At 38.9% G+C, this 24,444-nt stretch overlaps 2 protein-coding genes and 1 long non-coding RNA gene across 3 annotated transcripts in view; 2 read left to right on the forward strand and 1 right to left on the reverse strand.

The window, feature by feature from the left end:
• Window positions 1–65: 65 nt before the first annotated feature.
• Window positions 66–1,255, forward strand: LOC126870443 (transmembrane emp24 domain-containing protein eca). Its single transcript, XM_050628165.1, has 4 exons — window positions 66–208; window positions 307–527; window positions 603–749; window positions 824–1,255. The coding sequence occupies exons 1-4, from the start codon at window positions 76–78 to the stop codon at window positions 971–973; spliced, it is 651 nt and encodes a 216-aa protein (XP_050484122.1). The 5' UTR covers window positions 66–75; the 3' UTR covers window positions 974–1,255.
• Window positions 1,244–23,795, reverse strand: LOC126870448 (uncharacterized). The gene is made up of 2 exons (XR_007691338.1): window positions 23,688–23,795; window positions 1,244–2,732 (listed from the first exon to the last, which is right to left on the reverse strand). It is a non-coding gene; the product is annotated as an uncharacterized LOC126870448 (long non-coding RNA).
• LOC126870427 (cadherin-89D) overlaps window positions 20,609–24,444 on the forward strand; it is a 37,565-nt gene continuing 33,729 nt past the window's right edge. Inside the window, exon 1 of the mRNA XM_050628134.1 lies at window positions 20,609–20,886. The gene's annotated coding sequence lies outside the window, so the exon portion shown is untranslated. The remainder of the gene's footprint in view (window positions 20,887–24,444) is intronic.

Consider the following 24,444-nt stretch of genomic DNA (forward strand, 5'->3'; position numbering starts at 1 on the left):
CATTCTGTATCACATAGAATTTTATTCGTAATTTAAGCTCCGCCGTGCTACTAAAAGCACTGCATATCAAAAATCATGTTAAGACACAGTGGTATATTCTTTATATTCTTATGCGTTTTCGAATATGGTACTGGACTTTATTTTCACATCGCCGAGACTGAAAGAAAGTGTTTCATCGAGGAAATTCCAGATGAAACGACCGTTTTAGGTACGTGAAATGTATGTTAATAAAGTGAATTATTTTTACAGTTAATAATTCGATTTCTCTGTGACTCTCATTGAAACTTTTCATTTTTTTTCCTATAGTACATTACAAAGTTGAGTTGTATGATCCGAGAACTGGTGGATTTGCTCCGAGCAGTGTCGGGATGGGAATGCACGTGGAAGTTAGGGATCCAGATGATAAAATGATTCTCTCCAGAGTGTATAGTTCAGAGGGAAGAATTTCATTTACTTCTCATACGCCTGGTGAACATGTGATTTGTTTGTACTCTAATAGCAGTTCTTGGTTCAGTGGTGCTCAACTGGTAACATATCTAATTGTAAACAAAATAATAATTGTTTATAGCGTTTGACGTAACTAAATTCATTTTATTATATAGAGAGTACACTTGGACATTCAAGTTGGAGAACATACTATCGATTATGCCAATACAGCTCAGAAGGAAAAGTTCACCGAGTTGCAGTTGAGGATACGTCAGCTTCTCGATCAAGTGGAACAAATAACAAAGGAACAAAATTACCAAAGGGTATTTATCTTACGTTTAGCTCCGAATTGCTTTGCTTAGGATTTGAACTATGTCCTTATATTATGTATTTGCAGTATCGTGAAGAACGTTTCAGACAAACATCTGAAAGTACACACCATCGGGTATTCTGGTGGTCCCTCGCGCAATCTGTTATTTTATTGATCATGGGCGCATGGCAAATCAGACATTTGAAGAGTTTCTTCGAAGCAAAGAAACTAGTATAAGATCGAAATTAACAATTCCAGAAAATGTTAGTCATCCAAGGAACATTTTTTTATCATCATGGGAAATCTCCGCTGTAATATATTTTAAAAAAAAAGAAAAATGAGGAGAAACTGGTTTTAACGTAAAGAGATTCGTTTTCAATTATTTGTATTTATCGTACATAATCAGTTTAAACGCGCTTACACTTATTTTGTGGTAAACATTTGTGAAATTTATTCTTAAACGGAATGAAAAGCTGTGTATGAATTTTCATTGGAATAAAATATTCATTTTACAAAAAATCTCTGTTTATTTTTCCTTCTCTTGTAACACTATGAAATACAAATTACTGTAATATAACTGGGCTAACGAGTCTAAAAATGTTAGTAAAACAGTTGACAGTTTCAAAAAGTATAACTTTTAGATATCTATGTAAATGAATAATTGGTAAGAACTAATTCATGAAACCATTGTAACACTCGCGATATTAGATACATAATGGTATCCTAATAAAACAAACTAGTCTCGTTTCTCGACACTTCTGCACCGAAAACAGAGAGAAAATTCTCTCCCTATCGAAAGCATAGAAGCAACCGTACAAAAAATTGAGTCATGAAAAATCAACATGGAAGGTAGAAAGTTTTTCTTTCTGTGCATGCGTGGTATGCTATGAATATCGACACTATACATTTCGGATAAGCCATGTACTGCCATCTATCCTCGCATACTCTAAGTTGCTGTTCCTTACATCTTCAATAGATGGCAGTACGTGACTCGTCCGACACTCGTTCACGTACAATTTACAGTTTAATTTGTTCACTAATATTTTATTTATATTCGGAATGTAAAGAAAGAAAAATTTTCGATTGATTTTTCGTTCTTCCGCCTGTTTGTTTTGGTCTTCAAAATCTATCTATATTTCCGATGTAATTTTTCAAAGTTCACAAATGACTAGGAAGAAAAATTGGAGGGGGAAGAGCTAAGGAGCGTTCGGCCGATCAATATTATTGTCAATATTAAAAGTTTTCGACATTATGGCACGTAAGAGATCCTCTAGACGATCAACATAATATTGTCAATACAACGTTGAGAAGCTTAAATATTGACAGTGATATCGACTGTCTGCACGCTTCTTTCAAGGTAAATGATCAAATAGTTGAATTACCTTTACACGGTAATTTACATTAATTTGTACAAGTTTAATGTTTTACCAACTAAGAATAAATACAATTTAATTTTCTTTTTTCGTAACTAACAAGATTTTTAAGAGAAATTGCTTATTCCCTTCGGTATTCGACTTGCATTCTCCTTTCTTTAACCTCGTTTCCACGTAAAACTCGCATTGTTATGCCGCGTATAGGCCGATGCCGGATAGAACGAGCTATAACATCCGAAACGTTAATCCATTCGGTGCGCGTCGTCTCCTTTGCGACGCCGATAAATCACAATATTCCGGAATACATTCGGAGAGGCAGAAGCCGGTGGCCCGAATTTATCGTTTTGAAAAAAAGAAGGACCAAGTCGATGTCAAGTTTCCGCGAGTATGTCTTTGTCGTGCCAAAAGTTTCTTCCCATGTTATCCTGAACATTTCCACTGTCTTTATCCTTTCCCTTTTCAGTTTTTGAAAGTTCCTGCTTCTCAGATCGCTGTCTTAGAAAGCAACTGGGTGACTAGTTGCTTGTTATCTCTGAATTTCATTTAGTTGCGCGGTTGCGCTGCAGATTAAAGGGGATTGCAAGATTTCAGGTTGTAGCATATCCGGTCCGGTAGAACCCGACCTGCGAAATGTTAAATATAATCGTGGCAATTATTTCAAGAATACATTAACGTGCATTAAAGTTCTTGCGATCTCTTTCTGCCTAATTAAACCGAAACGAACGATATAATTAAGACGATCATTTGAATCGTTCGTAAAGGAACGTAAAGCACAATATTAAATCTTTTTTCAACAGCATCCGTTTCATAGAAATTTCTGCAAAAGGTAGAATCATCAGGGAAACGCGCAAAATTTTCACTCACGTATCTTCGTTAAACGTTTCACCAGAGAACTACGAATCGGCACGGGTTATTTAATTCGATTGAAATTAGAGAGCAGCGCAAAAAACAACCGGTATAAGACAAAGCCATATATCGGATATTTGACTGACCGGTGATTGTACTCCATTCCCTCCTAACCGACATTAATTAATTTGCACGATAAGATCATTTTATCTACATTTACTGGAACCATTTCTTCATAGTCTACGGGCCAGTAATGCTTTTCCATACTTTTTCCTACACTTTCCGCTCTTCCGGTTAAAAAAATGATAAGCAACGGGCAGGACACGTTTTGCTTTCACTTATCCGCTTTATACGCAGCCACCGTGTTGCGTCGACTAACAAGAAACATTTTAATTTGTTCATTTTTCAGCAGAGTAAATTACTTCGTCACGTGTAATTCCTACGATACGTATCGATCGGGAATAACTTTTCTCATAGGTCGCCGGTGAACGTAAAAAAGAAGGAAAAAGAGAAAAGAAACGATATAAACACTTTCCAAAAGCGTTCGTTACGACGCGTGTAACGACCCAGAATAGTTACGTATGATCCAGTCGGTCGATTAATCCATTATCCTCCGGTTCTCGGCGATTAAAGCGTCGTTGATTGCCATATTTAAGCAAAATGCATCTATTACGCTATTAATCGGTGTTGAGGAAAAGATTCGCTTCGCTAATTGTATCCACCGACTAGTTATGGGAAAAGAAGTGGATTTTCTCACGTACGAAAAGGAATTTAAGTAATCGTGTTAATATTTGAACTACAGGCGGTTTAAAAAGCGCGTTAAAGCTTCCGCGAACCGGAAACGATGGAAAACAGCATACGATTTTTAGGGAAAACGATCGTCTTTTCGACGATTAATCAAAGCGTCTATTTAACGCGTTATGCGATAGGATTATGAAAACGTACACATTGTAGATTCAAATGTTGCTTTCGTCCTTACGAAATAATATTATACATATCGTGCTCGTAATATTTCGTTATACGTAGCAATCCTTCAAGTTATTTTACAGGAATACAAACGATTTTAATTGGTTGGAACACTTTCATGCTATAAAAATAATAATTATCGTTCAGTTAGGGAGTCGTTAATTTCTGTACACGCATTTTGTACACGCCAATTATTGTACGATAGAGATCTAAGAAGTACGTTTAAGGATATCGTGATACGTAGTTTAACGAAAGTTTTGAAATATATTTTTCGAATAACGATGATTCTCACACAGACAATTGATGTATATTTTATGGCAGCTAAACAACGATATTATTAGTACGTGACTGAATCGTACCGAGTTTAAAGGCTAACGTAATTTAATTATCATCAATCCTTCCACGTCAAGCTAGTTTTGCAGAAAAACATCGGTGTAACGGATTATAGCGTGCTAGGAATCTCGCGAGACGAGAAAAATAACATAAAGTTATCTCGAATGTCGTCAATCAATGAGCGAAAGAACTCGATTTGTCACGAGATCTGGTGTAGCAGGTATCCATGTAATCTATAGAATGTTACGAAACTACGATACCGTGATAATTTCTTCTACTTGTCGTATAAATTCTAAGAGCCGATTGTTTCGAAAAATGAGCATAAAACAGACAAATATTTCATATGGTATCGTCAATGAAATTTTCCTCGGATTATAAGTAAATTTCTATAGATTGTTAATCCGCGATTCAGAGTATTCGTTTATTTTGAAACAACTCATTCGTTCAAAATTATCTTGCTATTCGAAAAATGAAATTTCGCTCTTATTTTTATGGACGCGAGGTAAAAAAAAAAAAAAAAACAAAGAGAATATAAGGCGTAACACTGGCTTGTCGAACCGAAACTCCATAGAGGAACGGAATTTCACAGCGACTCGACGCAAAGGAAAAAGCGATACGCGAAAGGACAGAGCGTGGTTGAAGGAAGAAGAGCCGCGTCGATCGCGAAGAACCCGGAAGGAACAGGTCATCTCATCTGTCTTGTGCGGTGGATTTACGCTGGTCAGGTGAGCACAGGTAAATACACCCGGTCCAGTGCACGGCTGGCCGTCGACTCGGTAGGTAGTTGGTGCTTCGGCAGACGGGGAAGAAGGATCGAGTGCGTTCAACCCGTGGATCGCGCGTGATCCACGCCGGTCGGCCTTGACACCGCGAGATCTACCCGTGGGGAAGCCATTATCGTAGCCATGTGACCGGGACGATCCTGCCGGAGGACGCTTCCTGTCGGTACGTGCACCCATACGATCCTTCTTAAGTCGTCTTCCTGCTGTTCCACTCGGCCGAGATCGGACGATCCTCGTCGGCCCGCGAAATAGTTTATTTTACGCGAACGGTGGAAGGACCGTCGAGGCGACGATCGAAATTATTCGACAGACTCGGAAAGCGGGTTACCAGGTTATCGATAGTTTACGAAGCACGATCATCGGCGAAAAGACGGGTAAAGGAACGGCCACGGGGATATTTATTCCGCGAGCGATCGAGCGTGCAAACGCCGCTTGAATTTCAAATCGAGATTCGCTCGTGAGCCGACGTCTTGTTGTTGGAAAGGACGATGGCTGTTTTGACGATCGTTCAAACAGGATTTGCTAATTTTTAGGTTGAATCGATCGGTGAAGTAGAAGAGGAGTTTGTTGGGGTTTGATGAAATTCGCGTTATGGTTCTTTAAAAATCCAACCTGCTGTTTCCACGAAATCACGCTGCGCGAAAACGTGGTTGGATCAGTTTAGGCTTTACGTCGAGTGGGTGGAACGTAGTTAGGTTCTCAGTGAAAAGAATTTTCCATGTAGGCTGAATCGTTGCCTCGAAATGGCATTCGTGAAACGCAAATCACCTTAGGATCGTGAGAACGCTTCCGTAGCATTGCGAAAGGAACGAAAGCTGATCGGAGGTAGCTGCGAACTCGTGGCCGATCGACACGATCTATTCGATCGACTCGCTTCTTTCGGCGTCGATTAACAGAACGTAATCGCGCCTCATTTCGCTCTAATTATTCGCGCAAAAATAGGCTGCTTTTTTCCCCGGTATGCTCACCTGGATTACGCAAATAAATCTCGTTATCGTAAGACGATTAAGCGTTTAAAAGATTTCGTAGAGTATCAATCAGACACGGTTGAGAATGTTTGTTTAAGCGGATGTTTATAATTATAACGCACGGCGTCGAGCGCGGATCGAGTTAATATGTTTAGAGAGATTACGAGTTTTCTTGTGTGCAATTCTCGAGCTGTTTTAATGGTAGGCGATGTACATTGCGAAATATCTCAAGTACGTTTCACGCCACAGGAAGTAACCGATGCGTTGCTTTTCATGAAACCGTACAATCTGAATCTCACTTGCGAAAAATCACAGTCATCCTTGGATGTATTAATATCGCTTATAGCAGACATCCGTGCATATATATATATATATGCGTATCTTTCTTTCAGCTTTACGTTGTACGATCTTCTCAGGATCTGTGATAACTTTGAACTCTAACTCTCACGTCTTAATTATTAGAATATTTGTTTCATTAATTTGTACTTTAAATACAAAGTATCGAATGTAAAAGGACGAAGAATTTTAGTAGAGATGCTGTTCACACGCAAATATACAGTGGCTATAAGAAATATTTGCACATGCCCGTATCTTCCAATGAAATGATTTTTTACCTTCTAACTTTTTGCCTTCTATCGCGATCCTTGAAATCGCGATCTGACCTTTCCTCGGAAAAGTATCTTATCTCTTGTCTTTAGAGAAAATATCATCCGCAAAACTATCCTTAAGAAATATGAAAAAAGAATAAAAAGGGACGCTCGTGGGAATCTCCAGTGAAATCTCGGCTTTTCAGCAGACGGGCGAGCGCGTAACGCGCGCACGAGTTACACGCAATTTTCGTAACGTTCGTAGTCGATCCGCAAGCGGATAATCGCCTCGAATTCCGGTGTTTCTGGCGGATACGAAATAATCGTACCGGGTAACAAGTATTGCATCGTCTCCCTATGACTGAAGCGTGGTGCAAGGGGTCAGCGATGGCACTAGTAGTACCGTTTAATCTGTTTATTCGGCGTGCTAGCTAGTTCATGCTGCATCGGCTACATGTTTAAACGGGCATAATGTCACGGAACGCATCGAGTAATTACTTACACGCGTATGCATGTGAATCGAGAAATTTATGCGAGCAACGATTGCGAGTAACTCTGGCCAGACGTAGGATTAATATTGATTATGAGAGATTGAAATATGTGGACAATTAGAGGCTCTCGGTTGTACGCGAGCAAGGACGCGCGAAATTTGATTGATGAACTCGGTTTCGAAAACATATTATTCTGGCGTTGTATTGCTCCAATGGGTAAGAAATATTGCGATAAAATTGAAAATGCAGGATTATTGGAACAAGAAATGGAAATCAGCATCTGGTGAGAGTAAGCGGGTATATAATTAAAAATAGATTTTGCACGTAAATTGTACGAGTATACGTCGGAAAGTAACGTGCATAATGGAATTCAATCAGCAATGCGATATTTCAGTCTGAAATATGATAATTTAGTGATAATTACTACAAAATGACCGTTTGTTATTAACAGAATGCACCGTTAACAGAATATAATGGAAAAAAATAAAAGGCAATTGCAAAAGTACACGTACATGGGCATAAAGAGGCGTAAAGTCGTGTTTGAAACAGTTAAATTAGTACTGAACGATCAGACAATGACTCCGTCGAATGTACAAGACGTCAAAAGCAAAAGTCCCTAACGTTCGAGTTGTGTGAACATCCCACGATCAGTCACAAGTGTCATTTACATTTACGATAGGAGCAGTTTCTCATTAATCATGCTGTCACACATGAAACGGTCTCCTGTTCTCAATTTCAGACTCCCGTTTCCCGCAAAATCAGCTGCGACCATCGAAAATTACGTAATTTTGTACTCGATTGCAAGGTATCGTTACGTAAAGGGGAAACACAGCGAATCATTCGTGAAAAAGTACCATCGGCCGTGAACAATCGCTCACAGCAACTTGCTACTTTGCTCTCCACCTCCACTTTGCTTCGGTTCGGTTACATTCGCTATCACTGTAGAGTATTGCCCGTCTCTGACAGCTAGGTTAGTAAATAAAAAAATGAAATCTACAGCTATGTGTAGATAGAAGTTCGTTATGCAATTAAAAGATCATCAAAATACCTTGCTTATCGAAACATGTGCGTTATTGCGTACATAGACGAATGTATTAACAGGAAAATGCTTGCAAAATATCGTATAGATTGTTTGTAAAAGAATATCAGCAAAGCCTTACGGTAGAATACAAATTCACAGTTGGATTAGGCGCGTACAGTAGAATATGAAGTCACAGTGGAATAAGGACTCTGGTATTCATCACGCGCAGTTGATCTTCGACATTCTACACTTTACGCGCACCGCAAGTTTTTACAAGTTTCATATTCTTCGGACGAATAAATGTATCTAACGACTTGGTTGTTAGTATTTTTAAAGATATAAATTTAAACCGAGATTAAAGGTTTATCATTTTTAATATTCAACAGGTCTTTCGTTGTTTTGATTAAACGCATTGTCGAACTTGTTAACAGCGTTATGACCGTTCCGGAGTCGAGCAACGCTCGAATAACTGGCGGAACTAGCCTGAGAATTAATTGCAACGCGTAACCAGTTCTGCGGTGCGTTAAGAACCGCTTTAACAGACGCATTCCTCGCGAAAGGCCACGTGTGCGCGCTGCATTTTTTCAGTTATGGGATCTGAGACTGGTGGCGGTTAAACGAATGGTGTTAGCGTACTGGTAACCATCGCATAACGTGTTACGTTTGTAGCTCGGTTCCTGCTTAATGTCGTACATCGTGAAACCATGTTACGCGGGAACACGGTTTCATGTAAATTACATCTAAATGGAAATTGTATCGTAGAAATATACACTGTATTATTTGTATCATTGTATCTTAGACAAAGATGATGATCACGGGGAAATAAAGGATAACTGCAACAGCTGACAGGCGTTTTCTATAGCGGACTTTAGAATAAATAGTACAATAATAAATAATAGTAATAATAAAAAATACAAATAGCAATGTATACGCACCGAGTACAATAAAATGAATCCTACTCATAATTAGCGACTCGCAAGTTGAACAACGGATAAGTGAAAAAACTCTCTCTTCGTTTGGCGCTTGACTCGCAGAACGGAAACACGAAACAGTTTGGAACTTTTGCCAGAACGTTTCGTTTGGCTCGTATGGATCATATCCTGAATACTAAAGGAGCGTTGCACGTTTGTAGCGTAGTAAAAATCGTTGAATAAAACTGCTCGAGATATATTCGTGCGAACATTTTTTTAGACGAGTAATCGAGATTCGCTCGTTTTATCGCGATAGAAAAATGTGGTATACATGTATTAGGAAATTATAATACCTCTTCGGGTTTATAAACTGGAAATTAAAGATCCGAAGCAAGATGAACTAACGAGACTTTTTCATCCAACGTGCTATTAATTACGTTTTAAAGTATATTACGATTGATGCATCAGTTTGCAGAAAGCTTGAAAAATATGGTAAAATATTAATCGTTCCATATTTCTAAAATTTCTTTTTTCTATTTCCAAGTTAGCGTATACATGTACATGTATAAGATTATTCAACGATCGAAGAAAGATTTTTTTGATAAACTTCAATTTCTGTAAAATCTTCTTGGAGATCGCATGCTGTATAATTATATTCTAAGATATTAATATACGTTAGTAGTATTTGTAAGAAATGTAATAAACGTCATTTTCAGGATAAAAAGTTTCAACAAGTGGGGGATGAGAACACGAGGGAATACGTTGATATTTAAAATGAATTAATTTAGGGTGTGACACACTTTCAGAAATCACCTTGCGCATAATGTTGTCTATGGTCTTAATTCCTGACGGAGTATGTCGTTTGCCGGCATTAAATTTTGGACTTGACCCACTTGTGCTTCGAGTCCTTCAATTTTATAGAACTTGAGGCACTCGTATCTATCGTGTTTCTTTTGATAATGGCGCGACATTAAGCGTAAAATATTTTTATTATTGCATTAACGGCGTATCTTGCCACATTAAAAAACATGAATTTTTCTTTTCTAATTACGAATTTCAAATTAATACCGATTAACACTTTTCTCGTTCCTAATGCTTCTTTTATTTTTTATCGTGAGAATTTTGTATAGTTAAAAAAAGAAAAAAAATACATAGAATCCAATATGTATATTTAATAACATTTATGTTTATAAATGTACAATTATACTTATTTTTATTAAATTTGTTACGATCAATTTTAGATCGAAAGACTCTGTTTCAACTATGTACGATCTTTCAACCGTGTCATACCTTCTACTACAGCAGGAAACAGTTGTCGTGCATTCGTATCACAATAATTTTGTTTTTACGTCCCTAGGAACAGATTTCAATAGCGAGCATTCCGGCATTGTAGCCATATTTGCGAGTATTTCATGCAATAAAACTCCGTAGAAAGAAAAGGGGAACAGTTTTCATGAACGAACAGATCCCAGGACCTACTTACTTTGAATTCTCTTGACCATTCCCGGCAACATTGATACGATTCCGTGTCATTCGGTCAAACCTCGAATATTCGAAGATTTCTCGGTCGACGATCCTCCTCTGCCATAGATCGACGCTCTGATCGTACACCATAAAGCCCATAAACGTTGATCGATACGGTTGATTTTATGGCGGTGAAACGAATATAGTTAACACGATTTATACACTTTAGGCTGGCCGATCGAAGCAACTTTCTCTAATATTTCGCGAAACTGCGTCTATCAACGACGATTAAACGATCGTGTCCGCGAAATTATGAAACTAATAACGATCATGTAAAATTACGAAATTCGGTGATCCCCAACGAATGGATTAATACGATTTCTCGGCGGCCTGATCGATTCTGTTACATCGAGAACAACGAGACCACGACGAGAAGGCTGAGAAAACACGATAAGCGATCGAATCGATTGCAGAGTTTCCGTTTAAACGTTGGCCATTGAAATGTTGCAAGAAAGGTGTCTATAAGGTGGACCATAAATCGTTTCGGAAAATTACCAGATTGCCTTGTTCTTTTATGAGTTTGAGCAAGAACTTGGTTATGAGTAAGACGGTTAATATGTAGCACGGTGGAAGATAATCGTGTGTAAGTTGGAGATTTTATGGTCAGTGGATTGGTTACTGTTATGTAGTTATTGGTTTTTATTTGAGAAGGGGTTGATGCGTTCAGCATGTTAGTCGATTGTGCTAGGCATGAGGAAAACTTGATGGATTTTCGTTGCGTGGAATTTAAGAAATTTCTTATGTTCTTTTGTGGCGAAGAAAATAATTATGTGTTCTATTTCTTGCGAAATATTTAATGACGTACATTAATTATTAAATGTCCAGATACTTTGGTCTATTTCTGGTACAGTGGTACTAAACTACGTAAATTAACGACAAATTAATGACCGAAAATAATATTATCGTCTTTTGAGGAAGTTAACAGATTATACATTTAAATTATTTTAATATATCACAATATTACAGTATTACAATGATCAAATATACCTGTTTATCGTCGGTTTCATATATATCTTTACTTCGAATTAAATGCACGTGAATTGAATAATTCTTAACGTAATTTGTTTAACTATTTCGCTTTTTTCAATATTCATTCCCTAGAATTAGAAATTACTACGAGCTTTAACGTTTTGCCACAAATATTCCACACATACGCGTTATTTCGGAATAAATTTATTTTTCGAGGTACGATCGTCAGATTCGTTTTACCAGGTACGGCACGAGACGCGATGCGACGTCCTGCTACGGCTGACAAAACAATGATTACCGGAGCGATGATCTGCCCGACGATCGTCGCTCGACCGTGCTACGTTTGCGCAACGCTCGAACTATCATCGATTGCTCGATCCCGAGAAGGTTCGATATCCGCTTCACGGTGTTTTCCAGACGAATATTCTTCTTTATTGGACGAATATGAACGTGATACAAACGCGAGCACGAGCACCGTACGATTTATTACTTGGACGGTGAGTGGTGTAGACAGCTTTGCGACAGGGACAGATGCCAACCAGGCGACGTTCAACAACAAGTAATTGCTCGACGGTTGCGTCGATTGGTTGATTTTCGTTTTCTAGTTCGTAAATTCACATCGAAGAATATTCTGATTGATTTAGAGACTTTGCGCGTGAAACTTTAATTCATTCGATGGGAAGAATGCAGCGTGATTTAGATGAAAGCGTACTTTTCAAAGCGATCTTAATTATAAATTAACAGCGATTCGTAACTGTGCCAGCATAAGATACGTTACAATTGCATCGCTTCGATCGTGCGTAAATCCACGAAAGCGACAAAAGCTGTTCAATTTCGCGGGGCAAGGTTAATTTTTCACTCCGTCGTCTTCCGAATTATCCTAGTAGTTCGATCGTCCAGCAACGAGCATGTCGTCGATGCACGATGCTCTTTCGCGTGTCGACCTTGCCCTTCTTTGCGATTCCCAGCTCGACGAGGCTTCAGCTTGCACAATACAAGGTTCGTACACTCGTTCCGTGTTGGACGCCGTTATAATACGTATAATGTCCACTTAGACGCGGCTATGCTGCTCGGAAAGCAAGGAACAGCGGACGTAAAGGAGAAAAGTAAATTCGTAATTACCAAGAGTTTCCGGCCAGTTGCCGTTTTAGTTCCGTTTTCGAGGGGGTAAACTGAGATGAATCTTGGATAATGCCGGATTAAAGTATAAGGAGACGACAACGGAGAGGCACGATCGAGGAAAAGGCTCTTTCTACCTACGAGCCTAGCCGAGGGACTGTTCGTTCATAGGTCAAGGAAATGGAACTGTTCGAAGAAATAAATCGATCTGAAATGATGCTTTTTCTAATTATTTCGTCATTGAAAATAGATAAGTAGATTTTACCGATATTATTCGATATAGCGTTTCGCAATGGTATCCATTGTATCATATATCTATTTATTATTCTATTATCTACTAATCAGAGTTTCCAATGTCGACAAATATTTTATAAACATTCCTTGCCAGTCCATAAACTTTGCTTCTTTTATCAGCTTAAAGCCAAAGGCCTCTTCCTGCACTTTCATTTCTTCGAATTTGAAACTGTACATTACATTCGCTGTATTCTGTGTCAAGCGACGTCTCTAGTTGCTATGCAGGACGGAAGCCCGCGGAAACGCGAAAGAAACCAGAGGGCAAAGCACTTTCCTCAGCGGCGATTTAGCGGAGGTCGTGAGCGGTCTGCGTATCCGGTGAAGTCGGCCATCTGCTTTTTCCCTGGCGATGTGACGCTTCATGCACTTTAAAATCTATCGGAATCTGCGAAGAGAGCGACCGACCGCTAATTCCAGCCGGTTTTTCACTTTTCCACTCGAACACGGCCAGTTTCCAGCGCTTATCATCCGAAAAGCGATTCGATGTACATACTTAGCGCGCTTCTTTCCCCCATAAAACGGAATACTCTCCAATTTTTCGACTTTTGTCCTTAATGAATACCATTTAGATTGATTTTTAATTTTTTAATTTAAAAATTAGACTCTGTATTTAATCAGGGTATTTATCTTCTCCTCGGATAACTAAAATTCTCTCTATTTTTCAAGCTTCTAAATAACACGCGATGATAATCGTTACACATAGCTATAAATCTAGCTTGTCAGGTTAATCTCCGATTAGTTGATCGCAGATTATCAGAATAACTTAAGACAGATCTAGATTAAGTTGTTTAATTAGGATTTATATTCTATACGTGTATATCTATACTATATCGTACGCGGAGCAGAAAGATTTATCAAATCTTACGAAGAAATACAAATCGTGTGAAGAAGGACCGCGGTTTATTCTTCCGGTGGATTTTTCCTCGAACGAAACATCGCTAGGGCGATATTTCCCCGGCGTTTGCAGCGCGTAGCCCGCGATTAACGCAATCCGCGTCGACCTTAATAAGCGATAATTCTCGACTGCACACGCTGGCGCGCGCGAGAACGAAAGTTACAGAACGCGCACGCGACACGGGGCGGAAGTTTCGCTGTAACCGATGTTATTACGCGCCTCTTCGCAATCTGAAGCGATTTATCGGTTAGCTGAGGCGAGTGCAACACGGACGACCATACGGTTTTCTATGCTGATGTACCGTTAGAGTCTATTATTAACATTAAAGCTTCGCGGTCCGTGTGTTCGATACAATAGACTAGAAATGCTAAAATTCATCTGCTGGTTATTTGTGATACACGATGCTGCTACGAGTGTGCGAGCCTGGACTGTAGAATGCGAGGGATGGTGATTCTTTGAGGATGGTAATTCTTTAGGGACGGCTCTTCGGGTATATTCTATGGATATTCTTTTAGAATAGCAATTCTTTGAGGATGCTGACTCTTTGAGGATATTCACCGACGATTGTGATTCTTCGAAGATATTCTCTGGGAAAGAACATTGTTTAATACGATGATATTTTCGGAGATGTTTTTCTCATTAAATAGAGAAATGAATTTCGCTAGTAAGGAAAATTCCTGGAAAGAACAGACACTATTTTACAAATCAATTTCAAACTCTCACCATCGTACGAAAAAGAAGAAAGAAACCAAACATGTTTCATTTATGTACATATGTATATGAAACCGAACAACTTTCAACGATGAAAATGTCGGTCGTTGCATTGGAACACACGAAGCGCGTGTCTTATGTACATAATACAACATGAAAAACTAAGAAAGAGAAATAGCGAAGGAAAAAGTGGTTCATAAGTATTCCCGTGGCGAAGATTCCATGGAAAGTGTATCGAAATTGATGTTTATTCTTTGGCTTTTCCCTTTTTATCCAGCGATCTAGTTGATACCGTGCCATCGATCTCATGTCCTGTACCTTCCGTTTCTCGAATAAATTCGCCGACATATTCGCAAAGACATCTTCTGTTCAACATAGAACGGTACAAGTACAAATTCGAAGCCAAATGACAAGAGTCATGTGCAAAAGGTTCAAAATTTTATTTCTTGACGGTTATAGACTTAAAGGAATAATTTTCCTTTGTAGTTCCGTTCGAAGGAACGTCCACGAGAATAGTAACGATTTCCATGCTCGATCAAAATCGAAAAGGATCTCTTGATCGTGAGAGTAAACACGCTTCGCGCGTATCGAATGCAAAATAGTGGCCGAGTGCAAAATGTATGCTCATCTCGTAGAGGACGCACGGAGAATTTAATGGGCCGGAAAAAGTGACCGCAAAACGGGAAGTTATTCCGGCAGGGTGAGCTTGGGTAAAAGTAATTACCATCTTTGATGGTCGTTGGCTACAGATATGAATGTGCTATTGTTTTCATCGTCCGTGTCTTTTTTTGTAATTCGAAGAATCGTTATCGTTTACACGCGTAGCTTGATAAAAATGTTGAAATCAAGCAGAAGGACAGCAAGTTGTAAGTACGTAAAGTACGCGATTACGCTACTATGACAGCTTCCTAGAGAAAGGAATTAATACTCTCGTAATAAAATGTTAAAACGTAATAATACGTTATATTTTCGCCAAACTTCCTGCTTAGGGTCAGTATTTTTCTTTTTAATTAACGTCTTTAATTTCGATTCGAGGCGTGGGGCTCTGTTTCCTTTATCGACTCGTTCCTCAACGTCCATCGTGGCAGGTGTGTCGAACCGAGGTCGTCGTCGGCAGGGGAATCTAATATTGAAAGCCGAAACACAGACGCGAGGAACCGTAACGAGGATGTAAAAGATTCTTGACCTCCTTCCACCGTGGCAGTGTCGTACTTCACGCTTTACGTTTCCACGTAATAATCGGCAGACACGAAAGGACAGATGCTTTTAACGAGTTCCTGTGCATTTCTTCGCGAGTACCGCGCCTGTCTGCACGCGCTACGTTGACGAGGAATACACCGAGCTCGAGCAACCCCTTTGATAACGCGACACGACTGATGCGAACACAATGGAAATTTTCATTTCGAAACGGGCCGAAGAAGGAGGCGAACCACCAGGGATACGATGCGCCGATTGTTTTTCTTCAAGCTGCGGAACGTCGCCGGGGAAACAGGTTTTCGCGAGGGTGCTTTTGTGTTGGGTGGCCGGAGTGATGTTGTTTGGTACCTGGGATTGATTAAAATCATTCCGCAGTCGATATATAAAATATATTTGCATAGATGTATATTCGACTTGTATTCTATAAGGAGTCTGTTTTATTTTCTTGATACGAGTTCTTTGTAATCGTGTACACGTTTCCTTGAACTTACCGTATTAAAGATATAACGTAATAATAAAATTCCCACGGAACTTGTCAAATACGTAAAAATATTTATTCCACGGAATTTACGTATCCTGCTCAATATCGTGCTTTTGCAATTATTGTTCAAATAATCCTACGACGTGCTACAAATTTATGCAATTACTGTACGTACAAACAAGTCATTAGTAGTAGTCGATACATTACATTTTGATCTATTCAACCATGACTTACTCCTATCTACCCTATATTTCTTAGCTGAAGCTACACTTTAATTACGATTATGAAATCGACAGTTTCCCGTTTTTTGCTATATAATTTCTGCATCACAATTAAAAGTGGTCAAGGTTCGATTCATGGTATTTTCATTGCAAAAAAATTGGTATGTATTTCATCAAAGACGAAAGTCTAAGAAAAAGAATAGAAAGATAATATTCATAACATTTATCCTTGCAGTAATAATTTCGTAAGAATAATTTCTTAATGAATCTCAAGAATCTCACTTTCTTTCCATAGTAATAAAAACAAACGTAGAAACTAAATCTTACGTTTATTACATAAAAACTTCCTGTCACAATTACGCGAGAAATTACACAAAGCTGCGTCATTAAGTAAAACAATGAAGTAAATGTTACAAATTCCAACGTACACAGTTCGTTTAACCCATTAACGCTATTTCCCAGTGTTTTAATTCTCGTTCGAACTGTTTCTTTTCTATTCGCTTTTCTATTTAGCGTCGAACCTCTTTCTCTGCGTGTGTCCTTTCCTTTTGCCATTTCCAATATATTATTCGTATATTCGTATATTCGTAGATAGACACGCGTCGTGTTAAAAACATTGTTTATCAGTACGTCCCTACGATTCCAGTCTCTTTACGATTTCATTGCATGGAGGTCGTGAATAAAAAGGAAGACGCGCTTGTCTTTAGACAAGATGGCACCGATCGTAGCTATTCCTTCGCCGCGTGATGGCCCTTTATCGTTCGTAATAACGTTCATGGAGTCTTTCGGAATATTTGACGGAATACTTGATAAGCATGCGAAATATAAGACGCTTCAAAGAAAGAGTATCATTGATCAGGTTGTAACATGAACAGAGATTCGAGTGGGCCTTGAACCAAATTGATTTCGCTCGAGTTATTGACCAGCGTGCACCAATTAATTAAAATTTTTGCGAGTTTCTTGAGTCCTCAACACACACGAACGAAGCCCAAATTCGAAAAAACAAAATTTTAATGTTTTAAAGACGCTGTTAAATATTAAAAAGAATAGCAATTATTTAATGTATCTGATCTACGAAAAATTGTTCGAGAAACGATTAATTTTGTGAGGAATTTTTCACTCGAAGGTTCGTTAAGAACGAATTACGATTGAAAAGTAAACGAGGACGCTATAAATCATTCGTTATCTCCAGGCGGAATATCTAATGCCGCGTAAATGTTAATGATGAAACTGCTTTGCATCAATCGCGAAAAGCTCGCTCCGCCGATGAATAAATTCCACGACAGTTCGATGAAACCCGTATTCAATTACGATTATTCGATCAGACTATGACACATTGTTCAATATTTTAAGAAACTTCCTGAATAATCTTTGTTCAGGCACCAAAGACACCATTATCGGGAAGATTAACTATATCGCTAATTAATTTCTTTGGAACGAACCTCTTAACTTTAACCTCTTAAATCTTCGGAAGAAGTTGTTAAAGAAATAACAGTTTGAAAAATTGCCTTTCTCGTATAAGAGGAATGTTCGAAATATGCTTTCAAGTAATCGAAACGCTGGAGAAAGGGGAGAAATGCACATAGTGCTTCTCGGATAAATCAAAACGAAGTCGGCTCGAAGGAGATGTGTGTGCTTCGTGTAAACAATAAATTTTAAATACGAAATCGTTCCCACGTATTTGCTCTGCGGTGAAGATGAATGAAATGGAATTTTGATTTATCGCAGGATTTATGGAATGCGTTAAAGATCTTCCACGATACTATCTTAATTTGAAAATTTGAAAAATTACAACAGATTATCGAAAGAAGCCTAACTTCTTACAATATCGCAGGAAACAATTTCTTTTTACATTTTTCAGAGAACAATCAAGCAACTATAATATAACTATCGGATTAAACTTTCCATCTTCCAACTAAAAAAATAGCTCATCAATGTCTCAAATCAGCATAAAACGGTCGAGTATCGTGAAATTGAAAGAACAAAAGTACGAAGAAATCGATCTTATGCTATTGCTCAACAATAATCAGCGCTTTCGACGCTAATTTGATAGGGTAACACCTGTTTTTCTTCAATGTTGCGGTCAATAAGTTGTTTTTACGTCGATTGTGGAAACACACATTTTCTCTTTGTTAACGTGGCTTTATTGCTTGCCACAAAAACAATCGCGCCTTGCTGTTCTTCGCTTATTTGCATGATTCTGTCCGTGGTACATTCACTTTTCCTCGCTTAATTTGACCAATTACCTTGGAAGGTTCTTGCTTACCGACAAACTGATGTATAGATTGCAATCCCAACTATCGTTCTGTCTGAAATTCTTCCGGATCGACGCAATTCGCCTAACTATATTTATCGAAAATCGATATAGTAATCACGCGGTTCGTATTAATAGGATACATTCACCAAACGTGGTACAAACTGAGAAGAGCTATATACGATGACGAACGAAAGTGTGGTAAGTCTGTAAAATATAGAGATCAAGATTAGATGTAAGATTTCGATTAGCGTTAAAAAAGTATTTACGATTAATTCAATGAAATATTTTCTATAGAAAGCATTCGCTATCGAAAGTGTAAAAAAATCTTTTTATCGTAACAATATGTTAAACGAATCGAATATTTCAAGTAAAGTACCGATGCGTTGAAACGCGATTCAGAGTTCTGATGTTTCGTCAGTATTGCGTGTAATTCCATTAAGGAGCCAAACTCCGCACGAATCTTAATTGCATTAATGCGCGTCGATGCATCCTGCGAGTTTTAATAACGTTAGCTGGAATACTGTGGAGATCTCGGAATAGATTTCGACAAGGATCTGTTAGGAACCGAGGGTAGTATCAACCGTAACAACCTTGGCCCTGAAAGTCTGAGAAATCTTATTCGTCGCATAGGATTACAGCGCGGGCTTGAAATTTTCCTCGCGTAACGCCATCGCTATGAGCCTGCACGCGTGTCCTTGCGATAGTTAGAGAATATTTTTGATTGTCAACGATAGAAACTTCGATTGAAACGAACGTACGTACTTACTTTCAACGAAGAAAAGTAAAGAATGGAAAATTCTGAGAGCAAAGCTTGAAACGAACGTGTGTGGCATAGCAAATAGAAAGGAAAGCGATCTTTACAGCAAGCACGAGGTTTACTAACATAATTTTTGTTGCATGATCTTTGCAATTGCGAGTAATTTTTTATGAAATCTCACGAGTTTGAAACGTTTTAAGCATTTAACTTCCAGAAACTGAATATTAAAGAGATGCAGGAACAGCGTTTTACGAGGAACGGTGTGATCGTTATCACGATTAGACGTAATGAACGCTATTACACAAAAACTTTCTTGAAACAAGCCTTTCAACCGAAGATGAATGAAAGGAGTCCAATGATATTACAGTTTCACTTGAAAGTTGATAACCAATAAGGAACTGCGTCTTATTGTACATTATGGCTTCCGCCTTTTGTCTAAATGTACGAATAAGTGGAGTACTTCTTGTTAAATTATATTTTAGTAAAACGTATAATACACGTGATCGATATCGATGATCGCTTTCAACCATTTTACTTTCAAAATTTGCTATCGTTGGGATCTATAAAACGATCCTTCAACGTTGGCTATAGTTAACATAAACGAATAATATATTTCACCATACGCAAGTTTATAAAATTATCATTTATCGTTAGCACCAAAGATATCTATTGTTTTCATCTCTGTCATAGAGTGCCTTTCGACCCTCCTTCTACTTCCAAACTTTTTGTCTGTCTGTCCGTCATTCTGTATTCATCCATCGCTGGAAAACTTGGACCATTTCTCATTTTTACGATCATGTTTCATTTCAACCCAAGACCCAGGATTAATCTTATCAAAGACGAGTAACGGAGCACAGGTGAGGCATTTGCTTGTCAGCGTAGTGCGCGATGGTCGCTGCGATGGTCAGTGGCCGCTGAAAGCGAAAGGACGAGCGTGGTTCGCGCGTAAAAGAGGGGTGAATGCTGGATATACGAACGGCGGTGTACGCGCGCGAACCACTTGCCCGTTCCTTGGCCGGGACAACGTGAACGAAGTCGGTAGCGCGAGCGAACAGGACACGAGCGATCCGACTAGTCGCGCGTATCCGACTCGTAGGCAAAGTCGAAAGTATTACTCGTGGGGAACCTCGTGGACCGAAAGTGGTGGACGCACGGCCGCCGTCCGACCGCGGCCAATGCCAGTCACCAGTGAAACGTGAAACGCGAAACTGGGCGAAAGTTTTGTCCTGATCGCTGGTCGAGGAGGGAGACCACGATTTGTCGCGAATTCGTACCGATTCTTTATTAGAGCTCGTCCACACCATCCGGACAGCTCATTCGGGTAACGAGTGTCGCGTGCTGTCCTCGCACCTGTTGTGTTCGCATACCTTGTTCGGTTACAGTACTCTGTTATTTGTTTAGAGTACTTTGATCGTGGAAGAGGAAGTGCAGTCGTGGTCGAAGGAAGGTTGGTATACCAGACAACTGATGGGATTGTTTGGTAGTGTCGGGTATCGTTGAAGCAAGATGCGAGCGATGAGTGATAAGTTTGATGGCATGTTGAATGGTTGTGGATGCAGTTCGTACGGCCAGGTTGATCTCCTCGCATAATTCTGAACCAGATTTAAGACGCCAGTTTTCAGTCGAATTACTCGGTTTAAGATGCAGGATACGCTTAGTAACCGAAGACTCGTTTTGTTTCTTCCAGTAATGGTATGTTTGATTAAACGATATCGCGCGATTACATAGTTAGGCGATCTAGCGTTGGTAACTATAAATGCAACAGGACTTAAGGTTGCGTATGAGATTTTGAAATATGAATATTCCGGAAATATGAATCGGGATGGTAGAAGATCGAATGGAAGAAGTTTCAGAACTTCTGTTTTTATATTTTTACCAAGTGAAACCTAATTAGTCGAGCAAAATTGTGTTATTTCTCGCTGAAGGTATTTCTTCGAAATTAAGATCCTATGAAAAAGAGCTCGATCTTCGTTCAATTTCGATAAATTCTTCTACGCTTTAATAAATAGAAACAGAGTGGAAAACGATGTCAGGGAAAATAAACCACTGTTGTTTTCATACATTTTCTACGCGGTCGTAGCGAGTAAAAAGTTTCGAGTGATTCATTGGAGGAGAACTTCATTTGAGTAATTGCTCGGGAATTTACTCGTACCAGCTCTAACGTAAATATATGTAATTCAGATAACGAATTAGAGAATAAGCGGGGCGAATAGAATTACGGAAGCGATGAAAGTCGATTTTTATAGCATTTCAAATACGCAGTACGTAGTTGACAGTATATATTTAATAGATCGATGTTCCTGAACTCATGGATGCATTTACATCTCTGAAAAGGTTAAAGATCCACGTTGCAAAATCTCAATCACTAATCGATAAATTTTTCAGACGAAACGACCACCACCCTAACCTAAATACCTTCGTACCTCAATAGGCGATTTATTTCTGATAAGATTGCAGAGTAGAACGCGGTCCGGTTCTGGATGATAACGCTGAAGGTGCGTGCTTGCACCATTAAGACAGATACCGTTCACTCGCGCAACACGAAACACGTAATTGAGCGAAAGTTTTGCTGCGCGGTTGTGGGGTACACGGACCGGAAGTATCATTACGCCGTTTACGAGCTTCTTATTAAGCGCTTCTTTGTCTGCGCCGTGGTTTTCTTCGGATCGTCGAGTTACTGCGGCGCGTCGGGTCACAGGGAACCACGGATCATTTGCATGTTGCTCGACCAAGTTCGAGGCTGTTGTCGGAATGACGGAAGTTTGCGACTGATCGAGATCGGTCGCTTCTACGTATCAGCGAGGATTTTTCAGCCATGCGACGTTAAGTAGAAAGAGACAAGTATGGTCGGGCGAGTTGGAACTTTTGATCTTTCGCTGATAAACTGAAGCATTATAATTACGGACACGTTAATTTCTTAAATTGCTGTTGATCTCGTAGGAAATGTTATAATTAATTCTTTGTACACTACCGGAGAAACCATTAAAAGGACAGAATCTGAATACGACTCGTAGAATTATTTATATATATTATTTAGTATATTTAAAATGTTCGAAACGGTCGGTGTAAGATAAATGTCTCCGGGATCACGTTAAAACTTTTATCGTTTCTATCCCGGAACAAACAGCGATAGCAGGGATAATAATGCCGAGAATTCGGTTAAAACGGTGCATCCGATCGCCCGGCCACTTCCACGATCCCTCTAATCGGATCGTCCTTCTACGAGAAAACGGTGCGCTGCGTCCTTGCACTTGGAACGCCTGGAAATTTATACGGCTTTCATCCGTTCGCTACTTTAAAGTAGGTTCACTGTTTCACTTGTGCTCGAGTTTAACTCTCGGCTCGTGCTTCCGTTCCTCTCGAGCACTGTCTTAGCGTTTCGCTCTTCCACGAGTTCTTCTAGACTTACGCTTCATCAAGGTCGAACTTCGTGATCCGTGAGTGTATACGCATTTGCATAGCTGTGCAGTTAGTTTGTGCATCGGTAAGGCAACACGCAGGCTGTTTATGGGTATACCGTTCCTTTCTTCGGCATAGACGTAGTATGCTGATTCCGTTAGCGAGTCGGTCAGGAAAGTAGGAAAATATAGCGACGCAACAATTTTTTTTTTCGTAGCAAAAGGCGCGAGAAATATCCTTTTCTTTTGAAAACTACAAATTACTTGGAATTGATATTTATTTACGACGAATAATCTTATGGAAATAAATTAATTTCTTCTTTAAAAGTCGACTCTAAGCACGTTCGTAGTCGATAAAATTGAATATTTACGAAGAGTAGAGTTATCAGTTTGAGATCTGAGAAACTTGTGAAATTTGGCAGAGTTGTTTTAGTTATGAAAGGATTAAGAAGTTTATTACATTACGTACATAATAATTATTTACGTATATGTGATTTTAGATCCCATATGAATATGACTTATCCAAGAGAAACTTTATTTTAGTTACTTTTATCGTGGAAGGAAGTAGCTAAGTACACAGTAATATATCGTTTAGTGATTCTCAAATTGCTGGTATGTTCAGACGACAGACGTTATAATTATAAGAGCGTTTCCTAATATCATAGTAACAAGTTTAATTATTGTGATTACTCGTTGTAGGAAATACACTTCCAGATTCTTTCCTTCGTATATGAAATTATGACAGAGGTATAGTTCTCTCTATATACATATGATACATGCATGTATTTTGTTATGTAAATATTTTATAAATCATTCTCTTAATTATTTTAGTAAAAGAAAAAGAGCTTACCGTTTGCACGAAGTAAAATAGTAAAATTGAACTGTCGGATTACAGTCTGATAAAAGCAACGATGAAAAAAGAAATCAGATTTCTTTTTCAAAGCGGTAGCGATCGTCGCGAACTACTCTATTCATCCTAAGATCCCCCGGAGTATGTCGAGTTGATTGACAGCCTCGATTCGCGTAATGCCAATTTGTTCGAGTTACGGTCACTAACATCGTCGAAAGTGAAATCGTGGCGTGCAAAAACGCCGACACAGATCTTCGTGATAATTTGTCGTCGACTTCTTAACATTCTTCCTATGTCATTGTCATTGTAACCTTACCAGTCGAAACCTGTCTGTCTGACTTATTTAATACATTATGATATATAAATTCAAATTTGTATTTTTATCGTTTAAACGTTCTAATTGAATTATTTACCGATTCATTCGTTACTCGAAGCATTTTCTTCTTTGCATATAATGAAATTCACAGTAATCGTTGGAAACCTGTCAAACGAGCTCGGTAATTAATATTTTTCGGATTAATTGTGTTCAACCATGATTTAACTTTGCAAGTAACTCGAAACGATGTATCGTAGGTACGTGGGAGAAACATTTCGATATTCGAATTCTTCCTCAACCAAATAATCGCATCTTCTTCCCAATCGATTGAAATCCAAATGAACTTTGCACCAGTGTCACCCTCCCGTTACGTCAATTTGTCATCATTCTCGATTTCATTCTCACTCGTTCCATCGAATTTTCCCCGACATCGTGCGTTTC

Source organism: Bombus huntii, chromosome 10, assembly GCF_024542735.1.
Source record: "Bombus huntii isolate Logan2020A chromosome 10, iyBomHunt1.1, whole genome shotgun sequence".
NCBI classification, from domain to species: domain Eukaryota; kingdom Metazoa; phylum Arthropoda; class Insecta; order Hymenoptera; family Apidae; genus Bombus; species Bombus huntii.

Bases quoted from the DNA above. Each gene is read 5' to 3' on its own strand.
- LOC126870443 (XM_050628165.1), top strand. From the start codon at position 76: ATGTTAAGACACAGTGGTATATTCTTTATATTCTTATGCGTTTTCGAA. The intron at 209-306 runs GTACGTGAAATG...TTTTTCCTATAG, and splicing joins AGATGAAACGACCGTTTTAG to TACATTACAAAGTTGAGTTG. The intron at 750-823 runs GTATTTATCTTA...ATGTATTTGCAG, and splicing joins AGGAACAAAATTACCAAAGG to TATCGTGAAGAACGTTTCAG.